This window comes from Brachionichthys hirsutus, chromosome 22 (genome assembly GCF_040956055.1).
Source record: "Brachionichthys hirsutus isolate HB-005 chromosome 22, CSIRO-AGI_Bhir_v1, whole genome shotgun sequence".
NCBI classification, from domain to species: Eukaryota; Metazoa; Chordata; class Actinopteri; order Lophiiformes; family Brachionichthyidae; genus Brachionichthys; species Brachionichthys hirsutus.
This window is the reverse complement of record NC_090918.1, coordinates 7,428,583-7,444,546: the sequence shown is the minus strand read 5'-3', so window position 1 is coordinate 7,444,546 and position 15,964 is coordinate 7,428,583. Positions and strand designations below refer to the sequence as shown.

Sequence of the window (15,964 nt, the reverse complement as noted above, 5' to 3'; positions counted from 1 at the left end):
CTGCTTATTCGTCATTCTGTTCAAGCCTCCATGGCAGCAGACTGATAAACAAAGGCTTTTTGAACATGTCACAGTTCCGACAGGATTTATGTCAACATGAAGCTTCTGTGTTTATATTTCTGACACCTATATTCTGCTCTTCAGCACTCCATGCTTAAAAGAAATGTCATACCACATATCGCACCAGTCGAAGCACAACCTCCACTGTTGGTTTTGGATCCATCTTTTCCGTATGACATAAGGCAGGAACATTCCAAGTGCATCAAAACGGCGATGGACTGTGCTGCCGTGTGTGTGTGTGTGTGCGTGCTGGAAATGTTAGTGTGCACATCAACACTCCTCTGCGGAAAATGCCTGTCACACAACCCCAGAGTGAAAAACACTGCACAAAATCAGCGGAAGCAGACGGGCGTTTGAAGGATTTATTTCTTCCGTCTATTAATATATGCAGCGACCAGTCATGTGTGCTTAACACAGAGTAGTTTTACCATTTAAAGAATTCAACAGATCGAAACACAGAAATGAAAAACATTGCGAAGAAAAAAAACACGCAGTAGAAAGCAGAAGAGCAGAGCGTAAAATTAAACTTTTATTACCGCGCACATATTTACCTCCATTAACAAAAAGGATGAGCGACTGGGAGTGATTCGTCATTTACAGGATCTCCGATTCTGAGCCTTGTGGAATGTTATGGGTTATTTGCGCCATGTGTAATAACAGTGCGGTGTGACACAGCCAGTTAGCATTGCATTAAAGTATAATTTCACAAAAGTGAAGCTGGAACGAACAGCGGAATGAGCAGACTTCTAGATTGTACGTCTCAGAGCGGTAGACGAGCCCCTCAGCAGCTCCATGGCTGTTTTCCCATCGATTCCAGGCTGTGTGTCATTATGATGGATTGTTCTGTGGGGCTTTAGGGACACCAACGCCAACGCCAACCGTATTGACAGGGCTCCCGTTCCCCTCTTCTCCTCTCGTTAAGTACTTCTCTCTCGAGTTAATGAAGTAAAAGCACAAAGGTTGCGGGGGAGGGATTTGTGATTGTCTCCGTTATCAAATCGGGGATGGCAAAAATGAAGATTAAGAACTGCATTTGTTTATAGAGCTAATACAACTGACGACATGCGCCTCACACTTAACCCTGAAAACAAAATGTGAAAGCAATCCGCTACCGTGTGCCGGGCTTGAATCGTAATATTCCCAGGAGCCTTCAAGCTGATTCACTGTTAATCAACTTTCTACTCCACAAGTTTAAGTCGCAAACTCCGAAAACAAACCAAACAAAAATCAGATTAACAGATTTTTAAGAGGCGTAGATACAACACAATTTTCAGCGAGGGGATGGGGGGGGGGGGGGACTCTTCGGGGATCGACCCAAGTTGGCAGAAGGTGGAAGATGTGGCCTCGTTCTAACGGTGTAATCTGGCATCTGTTATTGCAGACAGAATCAGAGGGCCCACGGGGGGGCCGCCAGGAGAGAGGAGATAGAGGTGTAATTGAGAGCAGCAGTAGATCTAATAGGAAAATGAGATGCGGCCCGGGTTTGGATGAGTGTCTGAGACGAGCGTCTTTTATCCGACGGTAGAGTCATGCATTTGTCTTTTGAAAAGTGCAAACTGACAGCTTACCTTATGACAAAGATTCACAGAGAACTTAACTTGCAAAGTCTGCGCTTACGCTGGCCGACACCTCTTTCCCTAATTAGAGCGACCCAGTGCTACGTTTATGTTTAAACTCTGCTGCCCCAGCACTTCCCACCCTCCTCTGGGCCCCGCCCCGTTTCATCATCACACTGTGGTGATCTTCTTGTCCTTGGTGGCCTGTTTAATGGCGGCCTGCTCACAGATGATCTCCTTCAGCCTCTGCAGACGGATGTTTTGGGTGCTCAGGTCGCCCACGCCCGTCTGGCTGCGATGGAGCAAGGACAGGGCGTTGATGTACTCCAGCTCGGTGTAGCGGACGCCCTGGTCCACCACCAGATTCAGCAGCTCATCCGCGGTGTTGTACAGCATCTCGTAGTACTGCCTGGATGGAGACACGGGGGGGAGAAAATAACAGAGGTGAAGCAAAAAAAAAGGGGGGGAAATCAGCTAAAATGTGTAAAGCCGCTTCCACCTTCCATTGCGGCACGAGATGAAGACACCAAAGCCGTTTAGAGGCGCGTTATGGCACTGTGTGTAACATTATGTGTTGTTTTTTAATTTACTTCCGGTCATAGCAGAAGCCACAAGCCGCGGCCAAAGGCGGGAGGTTCCCGCTGCTTCCTGCTGAAGAAAGCGATGAAGACGATGCTTTACATCTGCGTCTATCAAAGCGTCCAGAGAAAGAAGGTTAAACTCTCTGTGGATCCAGAGGGAAAGGAAAGCAAACTGATCCATTCATCAAAAAAAACACACTCTGGTGAGATTGGATATTTTTGATCTCATTTCCCGAGCGCCGTCACCCATCTAAGAACCGTTCCCGTCATTCTCTCCAGACTAACCAGACGTTAATGAGCGCCCGGGGAGCTTCTGTTCATAGGTTGTCGTTTCAGAGACTCAATGGCTAAAATAGATGAAATGGAGAGAAAAGAGGGAGGGAAAAAGAGTTAAGAGTTGAGTGAGGAATAAAGGTGTATAATAACGCCCTCGGCTGACGAGGCATTTGCATTCCTGGCCACCCTCCGTCCTGCTCTCAATTTCTCTCCAAGGTCTTGTTCATCTTTTGATATCTGAGATCATTTCATGAAAAGCTTGATGGCCCGCTCCTTCAGTGGGGACACAAAGTTTCTCTTGTGTGCGTTTGTGTGTTGGTGCATTTACGTCACGGCAGCAAAACTACAGCTCAAAAAGCTTCTCCGACCTAGTCCATTCCCTAAGCCGAGCAATTACCTGCAAGCTTGAGGCAAATCACCTAGCTAAATGATCCGATGGAAAAACAAATAAGCCCCCCCCACACACACACACACAAAAAAAAATATGAAAATAAAATATATTAAACAGAGGAAGCAACTGTTTATCCTGAACTGAGCATTATCCATTACTAGAAAATGCAGAAATGTGTAGCTTAAAGGTGATTTTGAACATATAAATAAAACTAACATTAATCTACGCATTAACTTCACATTTCCCACAATTCCTGACTCTCAGTGCGAGCTGAGACGAGGAATAGGCCTTGTGCGTGAATAAAGATGGACAAACATAATAAAAAAAAACCCTAAAAGTCACCGATAGGAAACCTCTCCAAGTTCCTGGGTCTGCGTAGGCTGGCTGACAAGTTCCTCCGACTCGGCTCCCGCTTTCCATTAAGAAAACCCATCTGGTCGACTTGGGAAAAGCGAATTTATGACCGTCGCACTTTGACAAACATCAAATTCTGTTCAGGCACTTTTCTCTGGTCTAAAATAAAAACAATTTAGCTGCTGAAACAGTAAAAGTGTCTGGAAAGCTTTGGAATCCATCTGTTGAGGCAGGAGCTAGCGAGAGAAAAATCAAAAAATACCTCCATCAGTGCTATAAAACCAGGCTTAACTACAGTATAATAGCATCTATAATTCACTTGGCAGTGATGCACTCAGGACAAATCCCACACAGGATTTGTTATGAACTGCTGATACTTATTTATTACTGATGACGGGGTTTTAAATCCACTCTGCAGTTTCTTCCTCTGGCATCTCATATCAAAACAGAAAAGCTGCGAGGAGAGGATGATGGACTGTGAGACTGTCGTCTGGCAGTGTGTGTGTGTGTGTGTGTGCGCGTGCGTGTGTGTTTGAATGATGTATGTTAGTGTGTGCTGAAAACACTTTCAAACAGTTCATTAACCAAGCATGTGGAAAGCCATTTTCCAACCAGGCCGTTAATAAGATTAAAATCGCTTGGCACCCCACCACCAAGAAAAGAACTGCCCCCATGGCACACCCACTGTAGCACGCACACACACACACACCCCTCCACACCCTTCATTAGATGCAACTCGACACTCTTTTTTGCCAGAAAACGAGTGCTTTTATTTTGTTTGCTCTCTTCTCTATTTTTTGACCACAGTCTCCACACACACGCACACACACCCCACTGCTTTAGTAATTAGTAAATGTGTGCGCGTGCGTGTAAACATGCTTCCATGATGCGCTTTCCATTAAGTTATAAGCACCCCCCCTCCTCCTCCTCGTACACAAAGAATATTAAGTAAATTCATGATGCGTGGATTCAGCTGCGGAATGACAGATACGCGTGTCAAAGGCGGACGGGTGAGAGCGAGGAAATGGGGGAGAGCAGGAGGAAAAAGAAAAGAAGGGGAAAAAGGCAGAATCAGCACAATCCATCCCCTGCCGTATCCAGTGTGTACGATATTAAGGCCATTATGGGCTGCCTTTGTCAGCGCGTTTGGTACAACACATTAGTTACAGTGGGGGAGATGAGGTGAGGAAGGAAGACTTGTTGCTGCAGTAACGGATACGGGGGATAGGGGGGATACTGGCACCAACAGCAGGTTGTATTCTCCCTCATTATGAGGACTGTGTTTTAACCGTAAACTGATGCTTCGAAAAATTGTGTTTTCCTGAAATGCGTTCAGATTTTTTCCCCCCATAAATATCCGGCTTGTAGATGAAGCTTGAAGCCATACATCCCCTCTATCATTTCCAGTCTCCCTCTGAAGTATATCTCTCCGCCCCTCCCCTCCATCCTGCTCGCCTTCAAAAGCGGCGCAGTCGTCTCTCCTCTGGTAATGAGGAAAGGTCTGCAGAGACCCCGAGACGAAAGCTTCATCAGCAAAGACCAGGCTCATCGTGCTGCATCTTTTGCATGCACCCACGGAAAACAGGAGCAGAGGAAGGGAGGGAAGAGAGAGAGAGAGAGAGAGAGAGAGAATAACAATCCAGCAGAGGCAGTGTAGGTGTTTGGACAGTGGTGACGAATACAAAAAAGATGAGACACACACACACACAAAAAAAAAGGGACTGAGAAAGGAAAGCGAGATAAAAGAGAGACACAAGGTGGCAGGAAGGGAGACTGAAGCTGAGTGAAGTGGCATTTTACCAGACAGGCCTAAATACAAACCGTTTTATCTGTTGACACCCACTACCTCCCTGACACGGCCGTCAGCTCTACTTATTACCGCATTCTCTGTAGACACACCGGGCTGTCACCTCGACGGGATTAGACACACAAAAAAGCCAAAGATATGCACACGCCTGATCTTAAAGGCACGCCGAGATCGGGGGGGGGGCACACTTCAGGACGGCGCGTTGCACACGAGGCTCGTTCAATGGCAATTTCCAGCAGCAGGCATGCAGGTGGGTGGATCGTGTTGAACTCTGGGGCATTGTCACAATGATCCCGTCAGATTGGTGTTTAGCCTAGCGACGGGCTTGGGGGCTCAAGAGTTAGCTCGGAATGTTATGACAGCCGCGCCAAACCTGCCTACACGGGTCACCAGGCAGCTCACAGCTGCACCTTCTGTTTGCTGCCGCGAGGTCAGTGATGCGAGTTCCTCGTGTCTAATCGTGTGCGTCTGGGAGAAGTGAAAAAAAAAAAAAGATTCCTGAAAATGCTGTTGGTCCAGGAAGAGCCAGATATTCACAAAAATATGTTTTCAGTTACCATAGGTGCAGGGAACCTTTTTGCACACAACATTGTAAGGATGCTGTGCTTTGGTAACCATTGGAGACGGTTCAGCTTTAAAACAGTCATACCCTAAGCATTCCTGATGTGATTGATTAGTCGATTAGCCGATTTAACATCACTTTAAAGTAGAATGGAGCCTATAAAGAGAAGAGAAAAGTTTGCAGGTGAAATTTCTCTGCAGTTTTTCAAGGCTGCTTGCCAGCTGTGCAACAATAATTATTAACAATCATTTTGGATCCCCACTTAAAGCTTACTAAATAAGTTGTGAGCAAAGTAAGTCAGCACACCATAGGCAAAGGTGCTTTGTTGCCAGGCAACATACATTTTCATAATTAAAAGACTCGCCTGTCAAGAAATCCAAAATCAACATAAAGAGCGCCAGAAAGAGAGAGAGATGGTTCTACAGGACACACACACACACACACACACCAGATTGAGGGCCTGAACTGTTTCTGAGCAGATGGCATGTGTGTCTGTTTGTGTATCAGTGTGTGTGTGTGTGTTTGACCTTAACCCACAAGCTGATTTTCCTTTGACTGAGAAACAAGAAGCCACCATTGGACCTTGCCGTATGAACACACTCATGGGACACACCTTGTGAAACCCTGATGATTGATGCTGTAGCTTTTCACAGTTGGATGCAAAATTATTCAACCTCTATTTGAGTTGTTTAGTCATCTGATAAATAGCATGTATTTTCCAATAAATCTAACATACAATGGGGGGGGATTAATCCTGCTCCCAAACTGTACGCATATAAATATGGAATTGGCCACAAGGTGGCACTGCTTCACCACCATACTTCCACATCTTGGTGGGAAGGAGGAGTGGAAGTGTGTATGATGGAAAGCATGTGTGTCCATGAAGTCTGTAATGCTGGTTCAAAAGCCTCTCCTTAGTTTTAGCTCAGATCAATGGTCAACTGCCTTCCAGCTCCCCTACCACACACACACACACACACACACACACACACACACACACACACACACACATTGAGTATATAAATGTATCGATCACTCCAGGATTTTGCCGGCAATGTGGGGGACAGCTATTGAGGAGTCAGATTTGCTGTGATGTTGAGGACGTTACAAAGATGTTCAAAAATGGATGGAGTGATCGAATAAGTCGCACTAATTGTTGCATGGAAACTTTCTAGAGAGACTAAAGAAGCCTAAAAATATTACCTTTGGCTTTTTTTTGTTATGAATAAATGTGCACTTTCATCTCCAAGACATAAATATGGTGATTTCAAAATGCTGATTGCTGTGCACGGATGAGAGAAAAGAATACATATTACGTGTGTGTGTGTGTGTGTGTGTGTGTGTGTGTGTGTGATGCTGCATCTCGGAGCTGGGGGCTGGCCAACGCGGAAAGTCATGAATTTCTAAACAATGAGATCCACAATTCCCAATCAACACCTTCACACCACCCACGCCTCATAATCGGAGCGAGCAAGAGGAGGGGCGGGGTGGCGGGGGGAGCCTTCCTCCATAATCAAAGTTGACAGACGGTAGAAGCAAGACGCTAATCAATGGGTCCTCCACATCCACTACAGTTCAGGCCAATTGAGTTTTTCCTGGTGCTGGACTTTGTCTTGCCCATAAATAACAAGCGTCAAAACTCTCCACCCATCCACTCAAACATGTGACAGCTAAAAAAAGAAAAGAAAAGAAATTCAAACAAAACAAAAGACATACAAAACAAATACCGTGATTGATGTGATTATAAAACGTGCGTTACCATAGTTACTTGAGGTGCAGCCAACAAACTCAAAAACCCTCATCAGGTAATTTAAGATGCAACCCGGCCCTGGATATGCGGAAGCAGATGGGTGGATGTAAATAGCAAACAGCATGCGGTAATATTTCATCAAAATCGAGCTGATAGAGTTTTTCTTCAGTCATACTTTATCCGTCTTTCTCATTTCTCCTGGTGTGTACCTTTCTGACTTTCATCTCTCACTCCCCTTTATTCCATCTCCTGGCCACGCCGTCTTCTTTAAGTCACTTCAATGCCTTTTCTGTGAAAGACATCTTTTCTATAACCGCCATTCATTTGGTTTTTCAATTTTCCTGCTGCTAAGCCCTCCCTTCCATCTCCATCTTTTCCACCACCCTTCATCTTACACATTTCTCTCCTGTCAAGGACGCACGCTTCTGATGGGGGGGGGGGGGGGATCACACAAATACTCTGAGACACTCTTCTCTTTCTGTATTCTTTCTCTTCCCTCCTGTTCATTCCCTATCTTTTTAACAAAGGTGGCCGACCCCCCGCCATGTATCAGGGCTGGATGGCAGCGGGCAACAGCAGGTGGAATCACAAAATATAAACGTATGAATAAGAATTAAACACCGACAACTGGGCGAACCGCAGACACGCGGCGTATTTTACAATCTGTCTGACCATCTGTCTGCCTCGTGCAACGAGATCGTTACTGTCTGAACGCGAGGACATCTCTGCACGCCTGTGCAGGTGCTAAGACCAATATATCAACTGATTTAAACTGGAAGAGTGATCATCAGTTGTGAACTGAAGTATAATTTAAGAATATTACATTGAATTAAAGCTCTAGTTCCGCCAGTGTGTCGGATTTAGTGTCGTCTGTGGTGCAGTTGCAGCATGCCACCGATATCCTTTATCTCAATCTCCTCTAAGGCGGCTATAAAAAGGCAAAATCCCATCTCTCGAGCCAGAGTTTAGTTTGTCCATTCTGGGATACTGTAGAAACATGGTGGTGCGTCATTGTGGACCCTGTGAAAGTGGATCTGTTCCCTCTGTAGACACACTAAGCGCTTTAATAAAGATTAAAAAAACATTTTGGGTAATCATACACACACACAAAAAAAAATCTAAACATATATTGATTTTCGGCCTCTAAATCCTACACACTTATGCTTCCAATTGCAGTACGAACTCAAATACATGAATATGTGTGAATATTATAAATGGAAGAATATTATCTCGGGCGCTTATGAAAGAAACAGAAATAAAACTGGAACTTCTTACCTGGCGAAGTCCAGGTCGGCCTCCCTGGACATGGTGATATTGGTGAGGTTCTGCTGGAGGACGAAGATGTTCCTGCACATCTTCTTGATCCCAGACTCGCTGATCCTCTTAAAGTACTGGGCCCCATTTATAAGGATGCAGGAGATGAGATGACCCAGACCTAGTGAGTGGGAAGAGAACAAGTGTGAGAGGAGGGGAAGAAAATGCTAATGGTAAGATCAGCAGATTCAAAGAGGGAAGGGCATGAAAAATAACCGACCTTCAAAGATATACTGGAACTTGTGCTGCTGCAGGGCAGCTCCCATGGCCTCCTCTACAGCCGAGACATCCTTGTTCAGTTTGACGACCAGCGGGTCGTAGTCCATGCTCTCCACGTTAGCCACAATGGCATAGTTGCCTTGCTTAGTCAGGGGGATCAGGTAATGGAAACAGTGCACCCTGGAAGGAAATAAGAAAGCGGAAAATGACACGGAGACTGAGACGAGCTGTGCCAATATACTAAACATCTAAAACATCTAAAATACTGTATTTCAGATGTTTAGGAATTAGGAAATAATTTAATCTGGATATTTTTTAATCTGGAAGTTGCTTACACTATATGAAGACATTTAGCAGCTCCAGAAAAGTAAGCAAGGGTTGGAATCTTGCTCAAGGGCTTTTCTATTTCCTCTTCTTTTTTTTCTGCTGAAAATTGCTGCTGAAATTACATTTATTTGATTTGAAAATGAGCTCATACTCAACTGCCATGAAGCAGGTGACTTAACTTTAAAAGAGGTCCACTATCAGAAAATGTCAGGTTGTAATTGTTTACTCCTTAAAAAAACAAAAAAAAACAAAACAGTCCTCTCCAGTTCATCTATTTCAACACGATATGATCCTCCTTCTCTCCACTTGGACGCCTCCATCTTGGTCTGTGGTCATTTCATTTCTGTTAGTCAATACCCTCATAATCCCATTATCACAGTGCCCCGAGAAGAAAGAAACAAAATGTATGGGTGAGTTTCTTTCCCCTTAGGCGGAGCAAACAGCTACATCACATTTTCATTGCCTCCATCTCGCTCCCTTATCTCTCTGGTCCATCATTTCTTACACTTGGCTCGTATATGTACCTTCTTTACCCCCCCCCCCCCCCACCATCACTTTAACCTCCGCTCTCATCCCTCCCCTTCCCCTGCTCTCTTCCTCATGGCTTCATTTAGTTGGTACCACTATCAGGGGAAATTTGCTAGATGGGGAGAGTCAATGGAGTGTAGCATATAGCTAGGCATCAGCCTCGGGGAGGCTTTTCTACAGAAACCATAAACAATATCGCATAAGCTACACAATAGTCTACAGGGAACCGCTAGTACATGGAGGAATGGGAGGAAGAGGAGAAGTATCCATTGGTTTTTACGTGTATGTGTGTGTGTGTGTGTGTGTGTATGCGGAGGTGGGAATTTTAGATTTGTCCCACTAATTTAGCATCTTAAATATATGATCTATGGTCACAATTTCTATAAAATGCCATCACTTTGTAATATTTTTTTGTCATTAGCTACCAGGGTAAAAGGCGCTAATTCCAGCAATACCATTTAATACCTTTGCGTGGGTGAGTTTCCGCTTACCTGACCTCCAGGTGCAACACCAGGAGACAGCGGTCAGCAATCTCCTGGAAGCCCCGGGACAAGTCGGTCAGAGTCCGGAGGATCTGCTCCCTGCTCCGTTCGCTCTCGCCGACCGCCTGGCTGTCGGCTGAGCAAGGAGACATGCCTGAATGGGTAGGACAGAGGACCGAGGCTCAGCAAAGACCAACTGCACCAAACATGGGCAGTAGCAGTGAGGAAAAAGGCCGTTGTCTAAACAGGGCGGCGCTAGGGTGACATTTCAAAGTGTGAGCCGCCATTGTTGACCCCGACCTCTGACCCTGCAAATACGTCACCCCATCATTATTGCATTGACTTTTTTGTGCACCTAAACAAACAAGTCTTGTACTCCCCAAGGTAGCATGTCACTTCCCGTTGGCATAATCGGGTCCTATAAAATGACACCGGCTCATACGCCAAAGAAAAGCAGCATTTCAAAGTCACACACTTTCCCCGAGTCCTTCGGCGTGCTCTTGTGCTGAGACAGCAGGAGCATGTGTCAGTGCGCCGCAATGTAAACCACACAAAAGATCAGTGTGTCTGTGTGTGTGTGAGAGAGAGAAGAAAGAGAGAGAGAGACAGCAAGCCAAGGAGCACAAGAGCATGATGAGTATATATAAATTCAGCCTGGTGCAGATCAATGGCCATAAATTTGCAAGGGGGAAGTAAGGGAGAGAAATTGGCCCCGTCACTCATATGCAAGTCTATTTGGTCAATGAGGCGAGTGTGTGTGTGTGTGTGTATGTGTGTGTGTGTGTATGCAGGGGTCCACGATCGATGTGCCGCAGTTAAAGCCAGCTCCCCAGTTACTCTTCCTGCCCTTCCGAAGGTCACGTGCACACACACACACACACACACACACAGAGACTGTGAACGGAGACTACGACCAACACTTTTGACAGATTTTTCCAGAACAGACATGACGTGTGACGCATGTGTTTTCATTCCAAGGATGTTGATTTCATTTTTTGTGCACGTTTCATTCAACAAACATCAGCTGAGCCTTGATCGATCGAGAACCCAAATATTCCTGAGGCTGGAAATCCAGAGTCTGCATGCTGGAAAGAAAAGCAGAAATAGAAATGCTGGAAAAAAAAGCAGATGCAAAACTGACTTTTTAGAAATAGATTAACATAGATGGGAACCGTGTTGGTTTATCATTAAGAACAAATTAAACCGGTATTGGTAAAATTATTTCGCTGTATCTTTCTTGTGTCTCATCAACATCACCTCGAATGATTGAACAAAATGCCAAAGCTATTGAAATTACAGCCCAGACATTTGAAGTGTTATGCAGCCAAAGATTTAAATGAGTGTCTCATCTTCTGTGGATATGAAATACAAGATATTCAGTCCCCGATTGTTGTGAACAAAGAGGGGTTTTCTTTCATTGCTACTTCTTGAGAGAAAGAGAGAGAGAGAGAGAGAAAGAAAAAGCCTCGTTGTGACACACACTGATGGAGGTCTCTCCAGGGTGTGCGCGTGACACACACACACAAACACACACGCTCAAAAACACGTACAGATATACGCCGACCCCCCTCGAGCCTACGCTGATCTGACGATGTGAGGGAGACGTCGCAGCACGGGGGCCGCCATTAGACTCAGGGGCAGATGGGCAAAAGGAGACGACTCATTGGCCGTGACTGACAACCTTTTTCTTCCACTTATTTCCTTCTTATGGTGATTAAAAGTGAAAGCATACATGTTCCTGTGTCAGGTGTGTGTGTGTGTGTGTGTGCTTCATAGCCAAATGCTTTTGAATTTCATCTCAGTCCAACATCTGTTGCTGCAGAAGATGAGGGTGGAGGGGAGGAAGGGTGAAGTCAGCAGTGGAATTAATGTTCTTACACACATTCAGCATGCAGATACGTGCATGTCGTTTTCTCACAAACCCAATCTTGCACTATTTCACCGGTGTGCTATCGAGCGAAGGAAAAATATATAGAGAAATTATAAAATAACATGACTATTCTGTGGCATGGGGGGGTACAATATGCCCTAACCTTCATCTAGGAATGGAGAGAAAATGGAGAAAGACAAAAAAAACTCTGCAGGGGTGGAATGATGAATGATTCATAAATGACTGAGTAGAAGAAGAGTTATTAATTATTTTACTGCCTCTGGTAGAGAATGAACATCTGCACAGGAGAATCTTAACTTCTGTCCAGAGAGAGAGAGAGAGGAGGGGGAAAGAGAATTTCAAATTAAAGAAATGGCAGCAAAATAGTGTCTCATAATGACGCAGAATCAGAACATGGTACAGATGTTTAACAGAAACAGAAATAATAGCTTCATATAGAAAACAACATTTCAGCTCCAGGAGTAAAAAGCAACAACGCCGTCGTCTCCCTCAGGCCTGCACTCACCTTGTTAAGAAACTTTGCTAAAGGGAAAAGGCCTCTATAAAGTCAAGGTTAGAAAGTGTATTCATGCCCTCCACAAGAGCAAGCACCACATACAGGAGGAACTTATTCCCACGAGGAGATTCGTATTGTCTGAAGCCCGCAGCACACATTCAAGGCCCGTTCTCTGAGCATCCAGTTGTGCCGGACACAGTGGCAAATCTTATTAAAGATGCCTAACATTCATACATATGCAAAGCGGCGTGTGTGTGTGTTCTTGAGTCAATATTGTCAGAGTGGATTGGAAGAGCAGCGCTGCGAGCAGATGGCTGATAAGACCCCGTCTGCTGCCACCTTCACGGCCAATCACCATCGGCGGTCCGAGCATGCAGACGTACCTGAATCAAATTAAGATTCAGAACCACAATGAAGTTGAAGAGGTCAAATCTGCGGGCTCTTCCCGTGCTATCTGTTAAATTTCAGGACATAGCAATGAGCGTCGTTACACAGCCGGGCAGGACGCGATCAAAACCACAGAGACAAAAAAAATAAATAAATGCTTGTCGACCGGATTGACCGGCTCTGGATAGAATCCACCGGAATCCTTTCACTCAAAGAAAGGACTGGAACATAATGAGGGAAGGACCAGAAGCAAAGAAAGAATGGAGGAAGAAAGACACTGAGAGAGACAGAAAGAATCAGGCAAGAACGTAAGAAGAAAGAAAGAAAAGGCAAAAAGAGGTAGAGGAAAATGAGTTGTTCATACCTGACTGCCTCTGTAATATAAAATCCAATTTGGAGAGGCATACACATGAGGCGGCGCAGGGGGGGGGATAAAGTTGGGTCCTTTTTCCCTGATGTAAACTTGTGCCATCTTACACAGTGCATGCTAATGCGCGCACACACACACACACACACATAACTGCACCCGCAGGAAAAAACACACACAGTCCGTCATCAGCTCGGCAAACGCTAAATAATGAACAATGCTGAAGCTGTCCCGGCATGATAAGTGACTGCCCCAGCCTTCCCATTAGTGCCACCCACCAGAATTAATGATAATTATGGCACGTCTCTTCCCGCACTTTTATTGAATTCTTATCTATGAATAAACGAAGAATGCTGGAGTCAGGCGTAAGGAGGAAGGGAAGTTTCAAAAGAGATAGTGGGCAAAGGGAAGCCTGTCTGGCTCCAAATCGAGCAGGGAAAGAGCACAAATTCAAGGAGCGCAGGTATGAAAAAGACAATTACTGATAAGAGTTGTAGCCGTCACTCCATTCATCTAAAGGTGCAACTAGTGTTGGGGGGGGGATACTGCCGACACGACAACTGAGAATCTCCTGAACACAAAAAAAACTACAGGGATGGATGGAAGAGATTACATCGGTTATCAAGAGTAGAAACTGTAAAAATGTTGCTGACGACATACTAAATATGCTACGCTGAGTTTTAGAAGTACTAAACGAGCTGAGCTGACATGTTTATGCTGCAGACGGGCGAGATTTGATTGAATTCAAGTAGATTTGAAGAAATGAAGATATAATTAATACATTGTAGGTAAGTCCGATACCAAAAAAAAGAGGAGACCACACTTGAAAACATTGTTGTACATATCAATGATCAACAAGTATATATATTTTTTACAGGAAGTACTTTATTTCTTTAATCTTCTGAATTATTTACTTATATTTATGATTTCAGACAACTTACACACCCCAAATGAAGCTTCCCTTTACTTACTGGACGCGTGGGGGAGGCTGGTGAAGAAGGTCTTGAGGCGACCTGCGAGCCACTCCATGCTCTCCTGGAGGTTGGCCAGAGCCTTCAGGTCACTGACATCACGCAGGATCTCGTTCTGGGGGATCAGCTTGTCGCCTAGGTTACCGGTCAGCACCTCCGACTCCTTGGCAAAAGCAGCCCTGAGTGGCAGTAAGAAGTTGCGTGGTGAGAATGCACAAGGTACTGCCAAAACGGGATTTCACAGGCGCTTCAATAATGACTCTCATCTATAAAGTGTGAGGACAAATCCATCTCTGAGGAGCAGGAGACGACGTTATGAGAAACACTATAATCAGTCGATAGCATGAAGCTTTTTGAATGAAATGACCAGCTACTGTCTGGGCTGCACACACACAGTGAGTGGCTTACATAAATGATATAATAGAGGCCAATTTTATAAAGTTAAAACAGCAGATTGAGGGATTGAAATGAAAATATGTGCGTGTTTGTTCATTTGAAGAGAGTTCTTCTTCCTTTGGTAATAATCCTGTGCTTTTGTGCACGGTGGCGTGCGACTGAAATAGGAAAATTACTTTTCGAGCGCTGCATGCATGTCCAAATTGGATAAAAAAGAAAGAAGAAAACAGACAAAGGGATGAAGAGGAGACCACTGGATAGATAGAGAGATAGAGATCGGGGGGAAACAAAGACGGGCGCCGTACAGAGAACCCTGCAGACAAAATCAGCATGACAGAAAAACAGCGTGATCAAAAAACACTTTTTAACTTTCCTGTGTACAGCATTGATGATCAAAAAGCTATTTTCCCTGTACTTCCATGCACTCGTGGTTTTAACAGGCTAATTGACTTGGGCGGGGGGGGGGGGTTGAATAATCTTGACACCACGGGGCAGCATTCACTTGGCATGTGGACAGACTCCAGAGTCCCCAGGATGCGTTCAAAATCCTTTGAACAACAAATGGGTGGAGTAAAACTCCAGACACCCTCGCAAATATTTGCTCACCCACACGCCGGCGAGGGTAGCCTCTTAATGAGGTTTCTATTGAAGCGCCGAGGTTGCCAGTCTTGCAGAAGCTAATCCCCCTTTCGCAGCGATGAAAACATCTACGGCTCTCAAATCAAACAGCCTCGTGGCCTCTTGCCGTCTCCGCCGTGTGTGTTTTGCGTGTCCGTCCCCGCGTGTGTCTGAGCGAGGGAGGGAGCGCACGCACAACAGATTGACTTTCTTTGGCCATATAACCAATTTATTTATTTACTTTACTATTCCGCTCCGGTGAGCTCCAGTGTTCCCTGAAGAGTGTGCACATTCAAAGGCAATTTCGATAAGACTTCCTCCCCCCACTTAAGTCTGCTTTAGTAATCCCCCCCCCCCCACCCCCCAATTTTGTTCCTTCCTCATTTCCACACCAGATGAAGTGTTTAAAAGAGCAATAACGACTTAATCTATGGGTGCATTTTAGGCAACAGGCGAGGGTTCACTATTATGTGAGGATTATTTGGCTGATTGTTCTAGTGTGATTCGGCGTCTATTTCTGCCTCTTTGCACTTGTGTTTAGCGTGCGTGAGTGAGCGTACCCCGTTACTCTGCTCGTTTGAACATAGTCCCTTCATGACGGGTGAAAGTGTACAGACATATTGCTTCACAG

The 15,964-nt window shown here is 45.1% G+C and overlaps 1 protein-coding gene across 1 annotated transcript in view; it reads right to left on the bottom strand.

The window, feature by feature from the left end:
• Positions 1–408: 408 nt before the first annotated feature.
• Positions 409–15,964, bottom strand: part of exoc4 (exocyst complex component 4) — a 51,552-nt gene continuing 35,996 nt past the window's right edge. Inside the window, exons 9-13 of the mRNA XM_068755560.1 lie at positions 14,320–14,498; positions 10,217–10,361; positions 8,872–9,050; positions 8,613–8,772; positions 409–2,025 (exon numbers count right to left, since the gene is read on the bottom strand). Of these exons, the coding sequence (XP_068611661.1) occupies positions 1,788–2,025; positions 8,613–8,772; positions 8,872–9,050; positions 10,217–10,361; positions 14,320–14,498 (901 nt within the window). The 3' untranslated portion in view covers positions 409–1,787. The remainder of the gene's footprint in view (positions 2,026–8,612; positions 8,773–8,871; positions 9,051–10,216; positions 10,362–14,319; positions 14,499–15,964) is intronic.